At 52.3% G+C, this 13,008-nt stretch overlaps 2 protein-coding genes across 2 annotated transcripts in view; both read left to right on the top strand.

Annotated features, from left to right (window-relative positions):
• The window catches only part of NMU (neuromedin U), an 18,318-nt gene extending 15,162 nt beyond the window's left edge, over window positions 1–3,156 (top strand). The window contains exons 8-10 of the mRNA XM_068136655.1: window positions 875–928; window positions 1,940–1,979; window positions 2,854–3,156. Of these exons, the coding sequence (XP_067992756.1) occupies window positions 875–928; window positions 1,940–1,975 (90 nt within the window). The 3' untranslated portion in view covers window positions 1,976–1,979; window positions 2,854–3,156. The remainder of the gene's footprint in view (window positions 1–874; window positions 929–1,939; window positions 1,980–2,853) is intronic.
• Window positions 3,126–13,008, top strand: PDCL2 (phosducin like 2). The gene is made up of 9 exons (XM_068137764.1): window positions 3,126–3,173; window positions 4,395–4,466; window positions 4,560–4,685; window positions 4,755–4,906; window positions 5,753–5,955; window positions 7,156–7,246; window positions 8,963–9,106; window positions 11,321–11,529; window positions 12,758–13,008. Exons 1-9 carry the CDS (start codon window positions 3,126–3,128, stop codon window positions 12,925–12,927), a joined length of 1,215 nt encoding a protein of 404 aa, XP_067993865.1. The 3' UTR covers window positions 12,928–13,008.

The following is a 13,008-nucleotide window of genomic DNA, read 5'->3' as shown; positions in this document are numbered from 1 at the left end:
TGGTGGTACAGCTCTGGGAGCAGCCTGGGGTCTCATTGCTGGGCTGCAGCCCAAGAAGTCATGTTTTTAAAGCTTTGCATTGTTGTTCTTCTGCAAGGTGCAAAGATCAGCTCTGCTTTGTCCATAGACACCCTGCTAGCACCATGAAGACACTCTGGATGTGTCTGGGTCATGAAATCTGCGACCCCAAAAGCTGCTCACTATTACCAGGGGTGTTCTAAGTCAGTCTGAAATGAGCCAGAGCAGGAGGTGGGATCTGACCTTCATGTGTTCTCTGACATTTCTACCTGACAACATGAACTCATGGATAATGACCAGAGAAATCATATAGAGATATAATGCCTTAAGGGGCAAGACTACAGCACTCCTGAGCAGTACTCCAGAAACACTTGGAATATGTTCATAAACAACCTCTCCATATGGATTCACTTACAAGAGGAGATTGGATTACCCCTGAGATGCCCATGGTAGAGACTGAGAGATTTGGGGTTGTGTGGCCTTCCAGGATCTGCAGGGGGTACAGGAAGGGGGCTCCAGGAAGGCTGGGGAGGGAGTTAGGGTGCCAGGGAGTGATAGGACTGGGGGGGATGGAACAAAACTAGAAATGGGGAGATTGAGATTGGCTGTGAGGAAGAAGTTGTTCCCCATGAGGGTGGTGAGAGCCTGGCACAGGTTGCCCAGGGAGGTGGTGGAAGCCTCATCCCTGGAGGTGTTTGCAGCCAGGCTGGATGTGGCTGTGAGCAACCTGCTGCAGTGTGAGGTGTCCCTGCCCATGGCAGGGGGTTGGGACTGGCTGAGCCTTGAGGTCCCTTCCAACCCTGACAACTGTATGTTTCTGTGATTTAAACCACTTCTTTTTGTGTGCTTGTTTCAGGAAGAGCTCCAAGGACCCAGTGGGATTCAAAGCAGAGGCTACTTCTTCTACAGGGTATGGTTGCTTTGCCTTTCTTGTCCCTTTCATTTTGTGCTGGGTGTTACAAAACAAAAAGCAGAGGAAAGAATGAACTACACTAAGAAGTATTGTGACTGAGAAAACTTGTTTCAGCTAGAGCAGCCCTCCAGAGTAACAAAGATCTGCTCCAGACATTTGTTTGCAAGGCTGAGTGAGTTCAAGTTAAATAGGACAAGTCAAATTTAATAACAAACCTCTTCAATTTGGTTAATCTTTTCCCTATTTAAATGATAAATTGGCTAATGAACAGAAGGCAGCTCTGGATAGGCTACAGCTCTTATGAATGGCCAAAGTCGTGGGTGACACAGAGGGAGAGTCCAGAGGAGGCCACAAAGATGCTCCAAGGGCTGGAGCAGCTCTGCTGTGAGCACAGCCTGAGGGAGCTGGGGCTGTGCAGCCTGCAGAAGAGAAGGCTCTGGGGGGACCTCAGAGCTGCCTGCCAGGGCCTGGAGGGATCCTGCAGGAAGGCTGCAGAGGGACTTCTCCTCAGGGTGTCTGCAGACAGGCCAAGGGGGAATGGTTTGGAGCTGAGGCAGAGCAGGGTTAGAGTGGAGCTGAGGAAGAAGCACAGAGGGAAGATCACCTCCCTGTCCCTGCTGGCCACCCTGTTTGTAATCCAAGCCAGGATGCCAGTGGCTTTCTTGGGCACCTGGGCACACTGCTGACCCATATTTAATCAACCCACACCCCCAGGTCCCTCTCCATGTTGCAGCTTTCCAGCTGCACCTCCCCAGGTCTGTAGCTTGCCATTCAGTTCAGTGCTGTGTGATTGTATTCCAAAGGTGGACATCCACCAAACAATTACTGGCCTCAGGTTTGTCTGTAATGATGATCAGAGTGACAGAGCTGAGCAGCTTCCCAGCTCCTGCCCACAGCAGGCTGTGTGGGGCTGTGTGGGGCTGTGTGGGGCTGTGTGGGGCTGTGTGGGGCTGTGTGGGTGGGAGCAGCCAGCCTCACAGAGCTCCTCTCTGGGTGTTTGTCTTGCAGCCACGCAACGGGAGGCGGTCGGTGGATTTCCGCTGAGGAGGTATCCCCTGCCCTGCCCTGACTCCTCCTCTGCACTTACCTGGTTTGACTCTGCTGCAAAGGCAGCACGCCATCTCTAGCTAGGAGCAGGCTCAGAAGCTGTGCTGTCAGTTTCAGTTCTCTGCAGATGAGCTTCTCCCAGATGTGCTGAATTCATATCACCTCCAGGTGAAGTGAACCAAAGGTGCTCAGATCCTGGAAGGGAGAGCAGGGAGCTGCTTCAGGCAGCAAGAGATGCAAACTGTCCCAGAGCTGTGCCCACTCTGGAAAATGAGCAATGAGTGTGTGTCAGGAGGAGCTGTGAGGCTCACAGAGCCCTGGAGCAGGCTGCCCAGAGAGGCTGTGGAGTCTCCTGCTCTGGAGCCTTTCCAGCCCCATCTGGATGTGTTCTGTGTGTCCTGTGCTGGATTCTGTGGTGCTGCTCTGGCAGGAGGGTTGGACTGGGTGATCCCCTGAGGTCTCTTCCAACCCCTAACATCCTGGGATCCTGTGATCCTGATTCAACTGCCTACCAAATCCATATTGACCTCTCCCTGGTCTTACACAGGAAGCAAAACCTCACACTGAAACTAAGCCCAGACCTCAGGATTTAATTCCAAATCCCTCTTTGGAGAGATATAAAACCCCTTTCCCTAGGCCAAAGTTCTAATGCTCTGTTTTCTAACCTACATCTCTTACCCCATCCCTGGAGGTGTTTGCAGCCAGGCTGGATGTGGCTGTGAGCAACCTGCTGTGGTGTGAGGTGTCCCTGCCCATGGCAGGGGGGTTGGAGCTGGCTGAGCCTTGAGCTCCCTTCCAGCCCTGACAGCTCTGTGATTCTACATTCATTTAGTGTTGTGTCATACCAACAGCTGAAGCTTTCTCTTGTTTTGCAGGATTTTAGACTCCTGACCTAGAATTAATGCTGCAGGAGTGCTGAGTACCTGGACATAACTGTTTTCCTTTCCAACAATAGCAGCCACAGAAAAGCAGCCTTGGCTGCTCTGTGGAATCAAGCCCATTAGAGTGGTCCTGTTCCTCACTTTCCATTTCCTGGAGGATCCAAACGTTTCTTTACTTTGTTGGCTACATTAAACTGAGTTGTTCCCTGGTGTTATGGTGTTTGCTGCTGTGTGTCAAAAAGCCACAGTGTGTGCATGTAACAGGCATGGCCTCTGACAGAGCTGTGATGTACACTTATTCCCGCACCCCTCCAGTAAATAAAGGCACTCAGTGGTTTCAATGAGGAAGTTTGCAGCATAGATGGTTGCATTTGTTCCCCCATTATGTATTGTGAGTAACTGGTGCAGCCTTTAAAAGCCACATCTAAGGTAAGCAGGCTAAACCAAAGGGGTGGCTTGCTTTTCAAGACCGTGTTCTTTGCCCCTCTGCTTCCTTCACTGCAGCCAGTGGACACCTGGCAACCTGCAGGGGCAGAGGAGTGCTCTGCAGGTGGCTTACTGAGCTAGGCTGGTGACAGCAAGGTTGGCAGTTCTCAATAAGCCTTCAGGTTAAGAGCATTTCAATGGCTGTAATAATCATCATCAGCAGCATCTCTGTTCCCTTACCTAAAGGAAATTGAGTGGAGTTGCATCTTTGGAAGAACTGCCTTCACTAAACCACAGTGCCATCCTTTTGTGCTATTCAGACCACAGATGCAGTGTGACTCTCCTTCAGAAGAAGGCTTAATTGCATTATGTTGCTTTTGGCAGGGGAGGTTGGGCTCTGGATGCTCTCTGGAGGTCCCTTCCAACCTCTGATGCTCTGGGATTCTGTGTGTGATTTACCCTCTTCCAGAACAAAGATCCACTGGAAAGCCTCCAGTGGTTTTGATGTGGAATTGCAGAAACTCCACTCAAAAGAACAAGCTACCCTCCACAATCTTCCCAGCTTCTCTCACCTCGGAGTTTGTTTCCACACAAGGGTTGTGTTGAAACAGGATGTTGAGTTTGTAATGACATTGGAAGTAACCAAGCTCTAAGTGATCCTGCTCTGGCAGCAGGGCTGACTGAATGATCTCCAGGGGTCCCTTCCAGCCACTCTGGGATGCTGTACCACCATACTGGCTGGTCATGCTTTGAACTGACCTCAGTGTTATTCCTGCTTCTGCAGGCCTGGATGTGCAGCTTGACTCCAGAAAGCAGGTGGTTTAAATCACACAACTGTCAGGGCTGGAAGGGAGCTCAAGGCTCAGCCAGTCCCAACCCCCCTGCCACGGGCAGGGACACCTCACACCACAGCAGGTTGCTCACAGCCACATCCAGCCTGGCTGCAAACACCTCCAGGGATGAGGCTGCCACCACCTCCCTGGGCAGCCTGTGCCAGGCTCTCATCACCCTCATGGGGAAGAACTTCTTCCTAAATGGATGGCTTTGGAGCTGGAAACCAGCTCAGGAAGTGCTTTTCCTCTCCTTCCCCACATGCCTTCACTCTGCAGCTTGCTGTGCCTCCTCCAGCTGAGCAGCTGCAGTTTCACGGCACTGAGGATCTGGTGCTGGTGTGCCTCCCGGTCAGAGCTAACAGGTGGCCTCCTGCCACAAACTACTCATTACGGCATAGGGAAGCGAGGGCTTTGCTGAAGTCTTCCTGCCCGCTGCCTTAGGCGGCACAGCAGACAGCTTCCACGCTGAAGCCGGGCGGGATGGGCAGGGCAGGGATCCGGGCTGCCTCCTGCGACCGCAGCCAGCACCGAGCCGCCACCCAGGCTGGCAGCGCCCCGTGTTTAACGGTTTGTTCGGTTGAGGTTTCCGTTCGTTTTCAGTGTGTTGGCTTTTCTCCTTGGGAACCGTTTCTGTAGGGCTCGGCTGGGCAGCAGCGCCCCGCGGGGAGCGGCCGGCACCCGCTGCAGCCCGAACGGCTGAGAGCGGAGCGGCTCTGCCCCGACCGCCGTCCCGGGGGCGGACCAGCGGCCGCCGCGACGAGAGCCAGCGCCCCGGGGCAGCCATGCAGGTGGGCACGGATGGGCACCCCAGCCCCGAGCCGTCCTGGTCAGGCACCAGCTGAGACTACCGAGGGCGATGAGGGAGGTGGAGCGCGGACGCCAAGGCAATGGGGGTGGCTGGAGCCGAGAGAGGCGCTGGTGCTGCCAGGGCAGCGTCCTACTGCCTGAGGCAAACGGGCAGGGAGGCCAGAAAGGCAAGGTGGAGAGGCCGGGAAAGCAGGGTGGAGAGAGCAGGAGAGCAGGGTGCACCAGGGGAGGTTTGGGCTGGCGGTGAGGAAGAAATTCTTCCCAGCAAGAGAGATTGGCCCTTGGGATGTGCTGCCCAGGGGGGTGGTGGAGTCCCCATCCCTGGAGGTGTTTAGGAAGAGCCTGGCTGAGGCACTTGGTGCCATGGTTTAGTTGATCAGATGGTGTTGGGTGAGAGGCTGGACTGGATGATCTCAAAGGTCTTTTCCAACCTGGTTCATTCTGTGTTCTGTGATTCTTCTAAAACAAGGAGGCCTTTTCTGATTCCAGGCATGCTCTTCCCTGTTGATTCCCAGCCTCAACACCTTGTTCTTTGCATTAACATTAAAATAGTGATGGAAAAGCCTTGTCTGTATGAAGCTGTCTTTCTTGCAGTAAGCAGGGCAGTTCTGCATTTCTGCAGTAGCTTTCCATGTACCTTTTATATCTTTGTTTAGCTCTTTTCTTGGAGGCTGATTGTTTTATCCATGCCTACACTTGGAGTTCTCTCATTTTCCCGATGCTTTCTGCTCAGAAGTGAGCAATTACAAAGGGGAAGTCATGCTAGGGAGTGATCCCTGAAGGTATTGCAGCCTCTGAGTAATGGTTTCCTTTTCTCACCTCCTTAGTATACAGCAAGGTGGCAGAGGGCTGGGCTTAGTGGAAAAGGGGACACACAGGACAGAGCTGTTGATTTGTTTCCTAATTCTCAACCAGGATCCCGATGAAGACACTGAATGGAATGACCTACAGAGGCACTTTGGGATTCTCCCTCCAAAAGAAAAGCTGGAAGGTGAAACTGAGGAAATGGTTTTGCAGAGAGAAATAGGAGGCAGGTGAAAGAAAAAATGCACATCAGCTGTTTAACACCATGAGAAGGGAGGTGGTGGCAGCCTCATCCCTGGAGGTGTTTGCAGCCAGGCTGGATGTGGCTGTGAGCAACCTGCTGTGGTGTGAGGTGTCCCTGCCCATAGCAGGGGGGCTGGAGCTGGCTGATTCTTGAGGTCCCTTCCAGCCCTGACAGTCCTGTGGAAAGGATTCAGAATTAAACATGCAGTACAGTCAGTGGCAAACATTGTGGCACTGTCCTGGTTGGGGCTGAACCAGAACCAACTCTGTTTAGTGACTTTTACTTTTCAGCTCAGCCTCTTCTCAGTAGCTGCATGGAATTAGCAGCATGTCTGCACTGACAGTGTCTGCTTGCAGGAGTGAGGATGCTCCACGTGTCTGCTTAGTACCAAGGGTTGGTGTGCAGGCCAAGGCCACTGCAAATCTGTGCTGCTACCCTGGGGATGCAGAGGAAAAGGCTGCAGCTGTGGGGAGGAGCAGACAGGCAAGATGACCTAACTGACCAGCAAGCTCTTCCGTGCCATATAGATCATGGTCAGTATGAAGCTGAGGTACCAGGAGGGTCAAGTTCTCTTCTTCAATGGTCAGTAGGATGCTGCCTGTCCTGCCTTTGATCCCAGTCCATGAGCTGCTGAATGCAGTTCCAGAATCCAGCTCCTGGGTCTGCCTCCTGGTGCAGCCTTCCCACAGCATCATTCTGAGGCTGGTGTAAGTGCTCTCAGGGGGGTTAGGTTTGGCAGTGGTTTTGTATACATCTCTATGGAGTTTGTTCTATTGTTATTATTTTCATGAAGGCTGCTTTAGTTTTCCAATCCTGAAGCCTCTCTCCCTTACTCCCTTTCTTTTCCCTGTTGGGAAGGGAGAGGTGTTACTAGAGGGCATCTCTCACTTGTTCAGACTTCTTGACAGGTCTGTAACAGGTACAGGTAACTTACTTGCATCACTTCATGAAGGAACCAGACAGTGTCAGCGAGATTCACACTCTGAGCAGCTGGCAGTAACCCCCTCCTGCACTCTGTGTTTCCCAGTACAGCTAGATAAATGTCATGTCTTCTCTCTCTTATGCAGTTCTGCCCAAGTTAGCTAAGTTGGTGACATGAGTACTTCCCCCCCCCCCCCCCATTTGTTCTGTGTCTCTCTCTGCAGAACAAGAAGTGACTCCTTTTTTGTTTGCTCTTTCTAGTGGAACTATATGAAGGGATGAAACTTGAAGAACTAAGGGAAGCTGAAGCTGACTTTGATGAGGCTGATAGGAAAGCTATTGAAATGTACAGGTAGGGTCAGACATTTCCATCCAGATCAACAGTGCAGGTGTCACTGTGGCTCCTGAAAGAGGAATTCAGACTCCTTTCAGGAATGCTTTCCAAGTGACACCACTGCCTTGGTTCATCCTCTGCTCCTTTGCCAGCAGATGGAGAGCACTCCCATCCCTGCCCTGCTCCTTCCTGGTTGCCACTGCAGAGGAGCACTTTAGACCATGTTTTCCTTCAAGACTTTGTTAGAACAAAATGATTTAGTCTGAAAGCTGGATGCTTAAAAGAATAGAAGGGGCCACTGTGGGAACCAGTGCTGCACATCCTCAGCTGAGCTGAAGGCAGTTTGGAGGCACTGGAGGCATTTCAGGTGTTGTGTTCTCAAAGTTTTCCTCAGTTACTCAACCAGGGCTCATTCTCTTTGCCTGATCCAAGGGCTGGAGCAGCTCTGCTGTGAGCACAGGCTGAGGGAGCTGGGGCTGTGCAGCCTGGAGAGAAGGCTCTGGGGGGACCTCAGAGCTGCCTGCCAGGACCTGAAGGGATCCTGCAGGAAGGCTGCAGAGGGACTTCTCCTCAGGGTGTCTGGAGCCAGGCCCAGGGGGAATGGTTTGAAGCTGAGGCAGAGCAGGGTTAGAGTGGAGCTGAGGAAGAAGTTGTTGAGCAGGAGGCTGCTGAGCCTCTGGCCCAGGCTGCCCAGGGAGGCTGTGGCTGCCTCCTGCCTGGGGGTGCTGAAGGCCAGGCTGGATGAGGCCCTGAGCAGCTGAGTGTAGCTGAGAGGTGTCCCTGGGCATGGTGTGGAGGTTGGAGGAGCTGAGCTCTGAGCTCCCTTCCAGCCTGAGCCACTCTATGAATTGTGAACCTAAGTCACCCTGCAGTGTTGCTGGAGTGTAAGAACACTGCACATGGATGATTTAATCCTGGGGGGGAGGAGAAGTCACCTCTGTGGTGGCTTTTGGTTAGCAAAAGGAAGAGCTGCTTTTAGCTCAACAAATCTCAGCCAGGCCTTTCCTTTTTTCCTACCTTGCAAGAGTTTTGAGCGATGCAGCCTGCCACCTACTGTCTCACATTCCAGTTTTCATCAGTGATTTTTGAACTGTGTAGTATCTGTAGGCCTTGGTAGTTTTCCCCTCAAACTAATCTTGTTTTCAGATTCAGAACAACTACTACCTGCTTTATTTTTTCTCTGGCCTGTGCAGCAGGTTTGTTGGTCAAGTTTCCCAAAGCTGAACTAAGGGAATGGATTTTAAGGTTATCTGTGACTAAAGATCAACACAAAAGCCTTTCTAGCTCTAAAACTGCATTAGCTCATGAGCCTTCCAGGAGCTGAAGGGATCCTGCAGGAAGGCTGCAGAGGGACTTCTCCTCAGGGTGTCTGCAGACAGGCCAAGGGGGAATGGTTTGAAGCTGAGGCAGAGTAGGGTCAGAGTGGAGCTGAGGAAGAAGTTGTTGAGCAGGAGGCTGCTGAGCCTCTGGCCCAGGCTGCCCAGGGAGGCTGTGGCTGCCTCCTGCCTGGGGGTGCTGAAGGCCAGGCTGGATGAGGCCTTGAGCAGCTGAGTGTAGCTGAGAGGTGTCCCTGGGCATGGTGTGGAGGTTGGAGGAGCTGAGCTCTGAGCTCCCTTCCAGCCTGAGCCATCCTGGGATGGTTCTAAAGCACTTTCCAAAGGACTGAGAGGAGAGCAGCAGCTGTGGCTGTGAAATGCATTTTACATGTTCTGAAGGTGCTCACTGTCTGGGCAGGCAGCAACGTTTGCAAGCATGGAAATGTCTTCAGAGGAGGCAAAAGTATGGGGAGCTGAGAGGAATCTGTGGAGAGCAGTATGTCAGGGAAGTCACAAATGCTCCAGAGGATGTTGGGGTTACACTGCACCTCTGTCGGCCAAGGTAAGGACACTCCTGCTTGACAGAGATAATTGAACTGCTAATTAAAACCCCCAGATCAACCCCTACGACTAATGAGATCACTTGGAGGCAGTGGAACCCCCCTCCCTGATTTGTCACTTTGCCTTGTGACTTCATCACTTGTATTTAATGACATGAACGATTCTGTTTGCTTTTTGTGCCTCTCCCCATGTGGTAGTTTCAGGCTATGCCTTTACAATGCCACTTGCTGCCAGCTGAGCTGGTCTGGCAAAGCTCATGGTGGGGAGGAAGTTTCAACCCCCCCCACAGAGATTCCTGCAGTCCCCTGAGGAAGTGGTGTGCAGTGTGCCAGCAGGAGCTCGCTTGCAGGTTCTGTTCCCAGGAGTGCTCCAACTCGGCTTTTGTTTCCCCCTTTGACTCAAACACCTCAAAAGCCCAAGAGGAAAAGCCTTGGTTGTGGGAACTGAGGGAAGCTGAGGAATTTGCTAGCTTATTGGCTCCCCAGTCAGTTTGTAATGGTAGCAGAAACGTCAAAGGCCTCCCAGGATTAGTTCAGCATCTGCTAGCAGCTTCATCAGCTGCTTTTCAGAAGTACTGAGAGTTCGTGTGCAGTGCTGGATGCATTGCTGCCGTTCAGGCCAGCTTCCTCTTCTCCTTCTTTGTAAGCCTGTTGGGAGGAAACTTCCTCTGAGTACTATTGTCAGGAATGGAGTATTATTCCCAGGAGCAATAGGAACAGGTGAGCCAAATGAAATTGTTCAGGTTACAAGAATTGAAATGCAGAGGTCTGAAGAAAGACAAGAGCAGCTTTTCTCACTTCCCATGCATAGAGTCATCAAAGCATCTAGGTTGGAAAAGCCCTTTCAGGTTGTGGAGAGAACCAATTCTATACCAAACCCAGCAGGTGTGCCCAGCAGGAGCACTGCTGGTGCCCCTGTACCCAGCCCTGGGGAGGCCACAGCTTGAGCACTGGGTTCAGTGCTGGGCACCACAGCATAGGAAAGGCTTTGAGGTGCTGGAGGGTGTCCAGAGAAGAGCAATGAGGCTGGGGAGGGGTTTGGAGGGCATCATCTGAGGGGCAGCTGAGGGAGCTGGGGGTGCTCAGTCTGGAGAAGGCTGAAGAGAGATCTGATTGCTCTCTACAGCTCCCTGAGAGCAGTTGGAGTGAGGCTGAGGTTGGTTTCTTCTCACAAGTACCCAGAGACAGGGTGAGAGGAAATGGCTTTGAGTTGTGCCAGGGGAGGGTTAGGTTGGGCCTGAGGAAAAGCTTCTCTCTTCTAACCTTCTGTCCTGCTATCCCACCTTCTCTCATGCAATATTCCTTACCATCATAACCTGAAACTTGAGATCTCCTTTTACAGCAGAGAATCATTGGGACACGAGAAAAAACTTCTTCAAGTGAGAGAGTGGTGAGGGGTTGGAGCAGGCTGCCCAGGGAGGTGGTGGAGTCCCCATCCCTGGGGGTGTTCGAGGAGCTGTAGATGTGGTGCTGCAGGACATGGTTCAGTGGCCATGGTGGTTGGGTTACAGTTGGACTGGATGACCCTAGAGGTCTTTTCCAGCTTTAGTGAAGCTGTGATTCCATAGCTTCGGCGTCTGTGAGGACACTCCAAATCCCTTCGAAAGGAACAGGAGAGCTCCGGAGTCTCTGGTGGCTGTTACCAAGGCTGCTTCACCTGCCCGTGGCCACTAGAGGGAGCCGCCGGAACCGGTCGGGGCCCATCGCCTAAACCCAGCTGCGCTGACTTCAGTCCCTGCAAGGTTTGTTAAACTGAGGCTGGCATAGGGATTGCATTGCAGAGAGCAGCTGTGAAAGCAATGACCAGGGCTCTGCTGGTAGTGTGGTTCCCCCAGTGTTACCAAAGAATGAAGTAATGCAATGTTCAACCAAAAGCCAGGTCAAGTAAATGAGAGGCAGACTTCCATTCCAGCTTACACCCCATGTAAAGTCGACAGGAAATGGATAAAGTGAGCTTTCAAACCTTACTGGAGAACACAACTGAGGCACAATGCTTGAAGCTCCACTATTTTCCAGTGTGTTGGTTTTCACTTGGACAGCTCTTTGAATCACACTGATCTGAGAAGCAGCTAAACAACAGGTTGTGGTGCAATTCTGGGAGCAGAAGGAGACTATAGGGGGGGAAAAAGTGCATTTCTTCTGCAAAGATTTTGTTTCCCCTAGTTCTTTTACAGATCATTCACACCCTGTCAGCATACTTCCTTCCTCTTCCCTAGTGTCCCAACGTGCTTACTGGTTAGTGAACATCTCAGCCTGATAGCCAGAAAGTTCCCAGAAGCCAAGTTCCTCCAGGCCACTGCAGACAGCTGCATTCAGGGTTACCAGGACAGATGCTTGCCCACAATACTTGTATGTGAAACTGGGGAAGTGAGAGGCAGGCTCATTGGAGCAGCTGAACGTGGGGGAGGAGGTCTCCAAGTGGAAGGTAGGAGAAATGTTTAAATAATTCACATTAGAGCCAATTTGATGTTGTTTGTAGTCATTAAAGATCTTAAAGGGGGGGAAAAAACCCCACACAGCTGGGAGCAGTGGCTGACACCCCCCAGGCTCTCCTGCCATTCAGTGAGACCTGGAGAGGCTGGAGAGCTGGGCAGGGAGAAACTGAATGAAATCCAACAAGGCCAAGGGTGGAGTCTGGCATCTGGGAAAGAACTCCATGGACCAGTACCAGCTGGGGGCTGAGCTGTTGGAGAGCAGCTCTGGGGAAGAAGGACCTGGGAGCTGTGGTGGACAACAGGATGGCAGCAGGCAGCAATGTGCCCTTGTGGCCAAGGTCAACGGCATCCTAGGGGGCACTGGAAAGGCTGTGGTGAGCAGGTCAAGAAAGGTTCTCTTCCCTCTCTACTCTGCCCTGGTGAGGCCACATCTGCAATATTGTGTCCAGTTCTGGGCCCCTCAGCTCAAGAAGGACCTCAGGGAGCTGCTTGAGAGAGTCCAGCACAGAGGCACAGAGCTGCTGCAGGCAGTGGAACATCTCCCTGGGAGCACAGCTGAGGGAGCTGGGGCTGGGAGCAGAGGAGCCTGAGGGCTGCCCTCAGTGCTGGGGATCAAGATGTGCAGGGCTGGAGCCAGGCTCTGCTCAGGGCTGGAGCCAGGCTCTGCTCAGGGATGGCCAAGCACAGCACAGGGGGCACTGGGGGCAAGCTGGAGCAGAGGAGGTGCCAGGGGAACAGGAGGGAAACTTTGTCCCTGTGAGGGTGGCAGAGCCTGGAGCAGGCTGCCCAGAGAGGTTGTGGAGTCTCCTCTGGAGCCTTTCCAACCCCCCCTGGATGTGTTCTGTGTGACCTGCCCTGGGTGATGCTGCTCTGGCAGGGGCTTGGACTGGGTGATCTCTGAAGGTCCCTTCCAACCCCTAACATTCTATGGTTCTGTCAAGGCAGAAAAGGGTTTCCTTTGGTTCTGTAGGAAGAAAAGGTTCCCCCAAAGCAAAGAATTAACGGGTGCAATGCCCTGGGGGGAATACTGTGCAAGTGTGGCCTCTCGGCAGTTGTACCACAAACAATTTTGCTGAGATCAAGTTGGGTTACCTCAAGGGAGGCCCTGGGGGGTGTGGCTGTTGAGGTGACTCCTGCTCTTTAACCCAAGTCCTTTTCCTTTGGGAATCTTTTGCCATTGTCAGGAAAAAAAACCCAAGCTGTCCTTTGTTTTCACAGAGTTTGAATGGAAGCTGGCAGAAGTTGGAGCACTAGAAACTGACTTGGAAGAAAACCCCCAAGAGGAGATCCTGAACATGATGAGCTCCTCAGTGCAGAGCATTTCTGCTCCCACAGACACCAGTGCAAAAAGCTGTGATCAAACCCTGTGTTGCTTGAGGAATCTTTAATGAAGATCATCTCTTCTGAGCAATCAGCTTCAATACAGTGTGGAACTCCTTTGGTAACCTTGGAAGGGACCCTAAAGATCA

The sequence above is a fragment of the Melanerpes formicivorus genome, unplaced genomic scaffold (assembly GCF_026170545.1).
Source record: "Melanerpes formicivorus ecotype bairdi unplaced genomic scaffold, bMelFor1.0.p_v2 SCAF_4, whole genome shotgun sequence".
Lineage (NCBI taxonomy): Eukaryota > Metazoa > Chordata > Aves > Piciformes > Picidae > Melanerpes > Melanerpes formicivorus.
Note: the sequence above shows the minus strand (reverse complement) of the source record. Positions and strands in the feature narration are given on the sequence as shown.